The sequence below is a fragment of the Ctenocephalides felis genome, unplaced genomic scaffold (genome assembly GCF_003426905.1).
Source record: "Ctenocephalides felis isolate EL2017-DRISC unplaced genomic scaffold, ASM342690v1 CF-g0.4_SCAFFOLD_00845, whole genome shotgun sequence".
Classification (NCBI taxonomy): domain Eukaryota; kingdom Metazoa; phylum Arthropoda; class Insecta; order Siphonaptera; family Pulicidae; genus Ctenocephalides; species Ctenocephalides felis.
In genome coordinates this window covers 86940925-86948269 of record NW_020536999.1, presented here as the reverse complement: position 1 = coordinate 86948269, position 7345 = coordinate 86940925, and the positions used below count along the sequence as shown (strand labels likewise).

At 30.2% G+C, this 7345-nt stretch overlaps 2 protein-coding genes across 2 annotated transcripts; both read right to left on the bottom strand.

Moving 5' to 3' along the window:
* Window positions 1–4222: 4222 nt before the first annotated feature.
* LOC113376957 (zinc finger protein 345-like) lies at window positions 4223–5832 on the bottom strand. Its single transcript, XM_026617096.1, has 2 exons — window positions 4450–5832; window positions 4223–4348 (listed from the first exon to the last, which is right to left on the bottom strand). Exon 1 carries the CDS (start codon window positions 5779–5781, stop codon window positions 4675–4677), a length of 1107 nt encoding a protein of 368 aa, XP_026472881.1. The 5' UTR covers window positions 5782–5832; the 3' UTR covers window positions 4223–4348; window positions 4450–4674.
* On the bottom strand, window positions 5802–6610 carry LOC113376965 (zinc finger and SCAN domain-containing protein 12-like). Its single transcript, XM_026617106.1, has one exon. The coding sequence runs from the start codon at window positions 6483–6485 to the stop codon at window positions 5829–5831; it is 657 nt and encodes a 218-aa protein (XP_026472891.1). The 5' UTR covers window positions 6486–6610; the 3' UTR covers window positions 5802–5828.
* Between the last annotated feature and the right edge of the window lie 735 nt (window positions 6611–7345).

Below are 7345 nucleotides of genomic sequence, written 5' to 3'. Positions count from 1 at the left end.
AATATTTGGAGACGTCATGGAGCCAGTACAATATGCTGAACGTGATAGTTGTCCATGCTGTCAAGAAATTGAACCTAAATTCCAGTGAAATTTTAGTGGAGTTCAGTGAAGATGATTATAAATTTGAGATTGATTTGATGGATCCTTTCAAGTTGGTGCAGGAGAAAAGGGGGTTTGTGTACAGATTCCCTATGTTGCACAAAGGTAATCTCATACAAACGATAATGGATCTGGTGCATGTTAGATTGATGGATGTACGCAAATATCCACTAAAAATTTGTATCTTCGAGTACAATGGCACAGCCTTGGTCCAAGAAACCAAAAATGGTACACCTACCAGATACATGAGAATGGACGGCGATATCATCCACACATTAGTCCAAAAAATGAACTTTACACCAATTTATTACCCTCCAGAGCACGGATCTTTTTTTGGATCCCTTTTAGACAATGGATCATTTACAGGTTCCCTTGCAGAAGTTGAGAATGGTAATGCTGATATTTTAGCCAACATGCGCATTATTTTGGATTACGGACAAACAGAATCGGAGTTCCTGACGCCTATAGATGAAGCTCAATTTGCATTCCTGACACCCAAAATGGCACCAGCTTACGCTGTAACGTTTTTTGGAATTTTTAGTCCAGAAGTTTACGCCTTGTTGTGTTTATCATACTTGTCTATGGAAGTTACATGGCTGTGGTTACAGAAAGTGAAGAAACACTTGGTGAGAATTGTTGAGAAGGATGCAGGTGGTGTATTGATGTTGTTTTTTGGCAGCAGCATGCTTGTGTCACAACCTAAACTACATTTGAACTTCCAAAGATGCTTGTATATATTCTGGGCCTTTTTTTCCTTGATCAACGGTTTCATTTATTGCGCTACAATGGTAGAACACTTGACAACTGGCACAGTGTCCATGGATTTGGATTCTGTCGAAGAATTAGCGCAAAGTGATCTCAAAATTCTAACGGTTAAGTCTATGAAGGATTTGATAAGAAACATAGCGTTGACAGAAAACGCTCCTCCTCATTACAAAACTTTGTACTCCAAACAACTAGTGGTGGAAGACCGAGACGAAGCCATCAAAAGAGTTGCCATCAAAAGAGATTCTGCCTTCTTGTGCACCTTGCTGTTTGGTCAAATCCAAAAAATCAAATCAGGACTTGGCAACAAACTCCATGTTTTACAAGAAGGAATACCATCGAGATACAACTCTCATCTGGTACCACTAACTTCGCCGTATACTCCGAGGTTTAACGAGATTCTGATGAAGATTAGGGAGAGCGGGCTGATGCCAAAGTGGAAGGATGATGTATTTTATAGGGTCAAGACTAGATTGGAGAGAAATTTCGAAAAAGACAACCTGGCTGGTGTCTATTCCATGAGAGAGTTAGGTTTTCTGTTTTGGTGCTGGATGGGGTGCTGTGGTGTAGCTTTTTTGGTGTTTTTGGGTGAACTGTATCTTTATCATAAGGATAAAAAAGTTAAATTCAAGTGGAAGATAAAATTCAAATGGTAGTAATAGCAAGAACCTTTTTGTGATATATGTGATATATAAATAACATTAGTACATAGTTAAAAACTTTTTGACAACGTAATAAAAAAAAATCTATAAAATGTCGCAGTAGAGCTTATGTTTTTAATTTCAAATAAAATTTGTTTGTAAGTAGATTTGTAAAGTTTTAACAATCTTATAGAAACGTTTTTTTATTAAATTTTATAATACTCTTCATTTAACAAATATTAAGATAAAAGAAATAGCTTATCCAAGAACAGGGTTATGTATTTAATAGTTGAAAATATTAAAAGAAGTTAGTTTTAAATTTTTAGTATTACTATAGACGTGTAACTTTTATTATTATATAATTAATTGAAATATTAATGATTGGTTTTTTGTAATTTAAATATTTTGAAAAATATGTAATTATTTTACTACATAAACGTGTTTTTATTGCTAGACGTGATGAAATGAACGTAGTAATCCCAAAGAAATCGTTTTTTTATATATCTTCACGTTTCAAAGGTTTCTGAATATTTTGACATACCTTAGAAAAAATTGATGTATGTGTGTGATGATGAATACTCGTTTCGTACAAGAAAACGTGCTGATTAGTTTTTGAGAAAGACAAGTCCAGGTGTTTCGGAGATACACCGCAAAGAGTGCAGAAAATGAAATTGAGTTTTTGAGGGAACAGAGAAACCGATTTGAATGATTCAAAAAAATTCAATTTGTAATGATGAGAAGACGTTGTGATTAGTTTTTGGCAAAGACAGGCCCAGTCGTTCCAGAGATAAGGAGCCCAGTCGTTCCAGAGATAAGTGTAAAAAATGATAGTTATTAAGAGAGCAAAGCTTCCAATTCGAATGACTCAAAAAACAATTTGCTTGTGAAGAAACTATTAGATTATAAAAGCAAATATTTTTTCGTCCCAAAATTTAAAATTTAGTTTCAGATTAGGTTTTAATTTTAATTATAGCTAAAGTTCTAAAACTCACTTATATACACAAATAAATCATTTAAACTTTTCAATTCAATTTATATAATTCTTAGAAATATGAGATAAGATCCTTCATTCTAATTCCACTTAATAAACTTTTGTTTATTTACTTTTCATGTAAACGTGTATAAACCCCATTGACCAATTCATGAGCTCTTAAATTTTGTCTATAAAATACGAATCTGAAAACATTTAATATTCCTGGAATATATCAATACAGTACAAGAAGTTCCAGAAATTTGCCTTAAGTCACAATGCCACTTTCAACTAGTTTTATTTAAGTCTTGAAAAACTTGAAAAACGCATATGTATATTCTTTGACTGTGGTAAACACAGAACAATTGCTATATTATATAAAGTTAGATTTATATTTACATTTTTATTCATTTACATACAATTAACTTAGTAAGTATTCATAAATCACAATTAATATTATTTAATAATAATAATTATTAATTTTAATAATATATTGACAATATATATTATTAAAAGGATTAGAAGATATCACGGTTAATTAAAATTTTTACTCACTCTTAAATTATAATTGATCTTGTCCATTATAATTAATCTTGTCCATTATAATTAACCTTGTCCATTATAATTAATCATGTACATTTTAATTAATCCTGTCCATTATAATTAATCCTGTCCATTATAATTAATCTTGTCCAATTTTACTCACTGTTACATTATAATTAATCTTGTCCATTACAATTAATCTTGTCCATTGTAATTAATCTTGTCCATTATAATTAATCTTGACCATTATAAATAATCTTGTCCATTATAATTAGTCTTGTCCAATTTTACTCACTGTTACATTATGATTAATCTTGTCCATTACGATTAATCTTGTCCATTATGATTAATCTTGTCCATTGTAATTAATCTTGTCCAATATAATTAGTCTTGTCCATTATAATTAATCTTGTCCAATTTTACTCACTGTTATATTATGATTAATCTTGACCATTATAGATAATCTTGTTCATTGTAATTAATCTTGACCATTATAATTAATCTTGTCCATTATAATTAATCTTGTCCATTATAATTAATCTTGTCCATTGTAATTAATCTTGTCCATTGTAATTAATTTCGACCATTGTATTTAATCTTGACCATTATAATTAATCATGTCCATTATAATTAATCTTGTCCATTATAATTAATCTTGTTCATTATAATTAGTCTTGTCCATTATAATTAATCTTGTCCAATTTTACTCACTGTTATATTATGATTAATCTTGACCATTATAAATAATCTTGTTCATTGTAATTAATCTTGACCATTATAATTAATCTTGTCCATTATAATTAATCTTGCCCAATTTTACTCACTGTTACATTATGATTAATCTTGTCCATTGTAATTAATCTTGACCATTATAATTAATCATGTCCATTATAATTAATATTGTCCATTATAATTAATCTTGTCGAATTTTACTCACTGTTATATCTTGTAATTTTAATAATTTTACTCACTGTTATAATTAATCTTGTCCATTGTAATAAATCTTGTCATTTATAATTAATCTTGTCCATTATAATTAATCTTGACCATTGTAATTAATCTTGACCATTATAATTAATCCTGTCCATTATAATTAATCTTGACCATTGTAATAAATCTGGTCATTTATAATTAATCTTGTCCATTATAATTAATCTTGACCATTGTAATTAATCTTGACCATTATAATTAATCCTGTCCATTATAATTAATCTTGTCCATTGTAATTAATCTTGTCCATTATACTTAATCTTGTCCATTATAATTAATCACTGTTACATTATAATTAATCTTGTCCAAGTCTCGATCTGCGGTGTAGTTCTTCACATGTCTGTTTAATTTAAAATAAATTAAAAATTTAAAGTTATGCTGGGAATATTTGATTGCAAACAGTTGTAAGAAGTGTTCTGGGTATACGCTAATAATACTTACTTGTAAAAACCTTTTATTTCATATCATCTACTCCTAATGGTATTCATTTACTATGCATCTTTTGATTTTGGTTTGATGTCCTCTTAACAGTTGCATTGTTTTGAATGTTCTATAGCACATTTCACATTCATAAGGCCGTTCTCCAGTATGAATCAGTAAATGATACTTTAAATTTGTTGTTGTTGTGAATGTTTTATTGCATATTTCACACTCAAGAGGACTTACTCATGTATGAATGCTTAAATGAATTTTTAATGTATCCTTTGTTCTGAATGTTTTATTACATATTTCACATTTGTGAAGGCGTTCTCCAGTGTGAATCATTACGTGTCGCTTTAATGATTCTTTTGTTGTGAATGCACTATTGCATAAATCACAACCAAAAGGTCGTTCACCAGTGTGAATCATTAGATGATGGTTTAATTTTTGTTTTGATGAATATATTTTATTGCATATCAGACATTTCTGATAGCTTTCTTTCGTATGAACGTTTGCATGTTGTTTCAATTCCCTTTTTGTTTTGAATGTTTTATTGCATATTTCACACTCATGGGGTCGTTCTCCCGTGTGAATCATTAAATGATTGTTTAATGTTTGCTTTGTTATGAATGTTTTGTTGCAAATTATACATTCGTAAGGGCGTTCACCAGTGTGAATCATTTCATGTTGGTTTAATTCTTGTTTGATTGCGATTACCTTATCACTTTCTCCTGTGTGAACAATTTGGTGTTGTCTCAATATTTCTTTTGTTCTTAATGTATTCTTGCATATTTCACATTCGTAAGGTCCAGCATGCATCTCTCCATGTTCAATTAATTTCTGTTTTGTTGAGAATGTTTTATTGCATATCAGACATTTCTGATAGCTTTCTTTCGTATGAACGTTTGCATGTTGTTTCAATTCCCTTTTTGTTTTGAATGTTTTATGGCATATTTCACACTCATGGGGCCGTTCTCCCGTGTGAATCATTAAATGATTGTTTAATGTTTGCTTTGTTATGAATGTTTTGTTGCAAATTATACATTCGTAAGGGTGTTCACCAGTGTGAATCATTTCATGTTGGTTTAATTCTTGTTTGATTGCGAATACCTTATCACTTTCTCCTGTGTGAACAACTTGGTGTTGTCTCAATATTTCTTTTGTTCTGAATGTATTCTTGCATATTTCACATTCGTAGGGTCGTTCACCAGCATGCATCTCTCCATGTTCAATTAAGTTTTGTTTTGTTGAGAATGTTTTATTGCATATTGCACATTCATGATTGCTTTCCTTTCTATGGACATAATCATGTTTTCTTAATAGATACTTTGTTTTGAATGTTTTCTTGCACATTTCACATTCATAAAGTCGTTCTCCAGTATGAATTAGTAAATGATAGTTTAATCTTGCTTTGTTTTGAATGTTTTATTGCATATTTGACACTCATGAGGACGTACTCCAGTATGAATCATTAAATGAATGTTTAATATTTCCTTTGTTCTGAATGTTCTATTGCATATTTGACATTTGTAAGGGCGTTCTCCAGTGTGAATCAATAAATGTTTGTTTAATGATTGTTTTGTTGTGAATGCACTATTGCATAAATCACAACCAAAAGGTCGTTCACCGGTGTGAACCATTTCATGTTGGTTTAACTTTTGTTTGGTTGCAAAGGCTTTATTACACATTACACATTTATATTTCTTTTCTCCCGTGTGGGCAACTTGGTGTTGTTTTAATACTACTTTTGTTCTGAATGTTTTCTTGCATATTTCACAGTTATAAGGTTTTTCTCCAGTGTGAATCGAATCATGTATCTGTAATGATTGTTTTGTTGAGAATGTTTTATTGCATACCTCACATTTGTAAGGGTAATTTTCTTTGTGGGTTAATAAATGTTTTTGTAAAAGATGTTTTTGTGTGAATTGTTTTTTGCAAATATAACATGTATTAGAAGTTCCAGAGTGCAGTAGTATGTGCTTATCTAAATTACTTTTCCGTGAAAATCTTTTATTGCATATTTTGCACTCAAAATGGCGTTCTCCGGTGGGGGTCATTTTATATTGTTTTGTGGTGAGTGTTTTATATAAGTTATTCCTGGTTTGACGTTTACCTCAAACTTCCTCGAATAATTGGTTTGTATCCTAAGAACTACTTGTTATACATATTTCTTCAATGGAAGACTTAATGTCTAAATTAGGTTCATCTGTATTAGTTTGCTCGACAATTTTTTCTTGTTTTATTTCATTTTCAATTGTTACCCCAGAGTTTGAAAATCGATGTAGATATATTTCTTCGTTTTCCTTCACATCTACATTTATTGAATTTCTTCAGACATCCTTCAAGCGTTGTTGGTTCTTGTTAACGAACTAGCAATGGCTTCTTAAAAGGTTGTTTTAAATTTAAAAGTGATGCCTTTTAATTTATGTTTTGAACTAGTGAATATTTATCAATTTATTTTTTTAATTACAATATAATACTAACGCTAACACTTTGCTGTTATTTTATTTTCGCACAAAAAATATAATTTCATAAAACACTTTGACATTTCTGTTTAACTTTAACCTCGCATTTTCATGACATCAGGTTGGACAACATTGCAAACATTTCAACTGTGTTTTTTTTGGGCGGCAAAATTTAAACTGGTTGATTTGGTATTTAGCCTTGAGGCAAGTTACATGAACTTTGCGATATGTGTAAATAATCGACTTAATCAATAAAAAATAAATTAATTCATGAGTAAAAGTATTCCAAGTGGATTTATTACACACATTGAAAACGAATGAACACGTTAATCGGAGTATTTTCTAAAAGCAAATGTTGAAAAATCAATAATTTTTTAATTGAACCAGTTTCCGTAGGACTTGATTTTACGTTTATTAAGAAAGTACTCTATCGTTATACCAAGTGAATCATC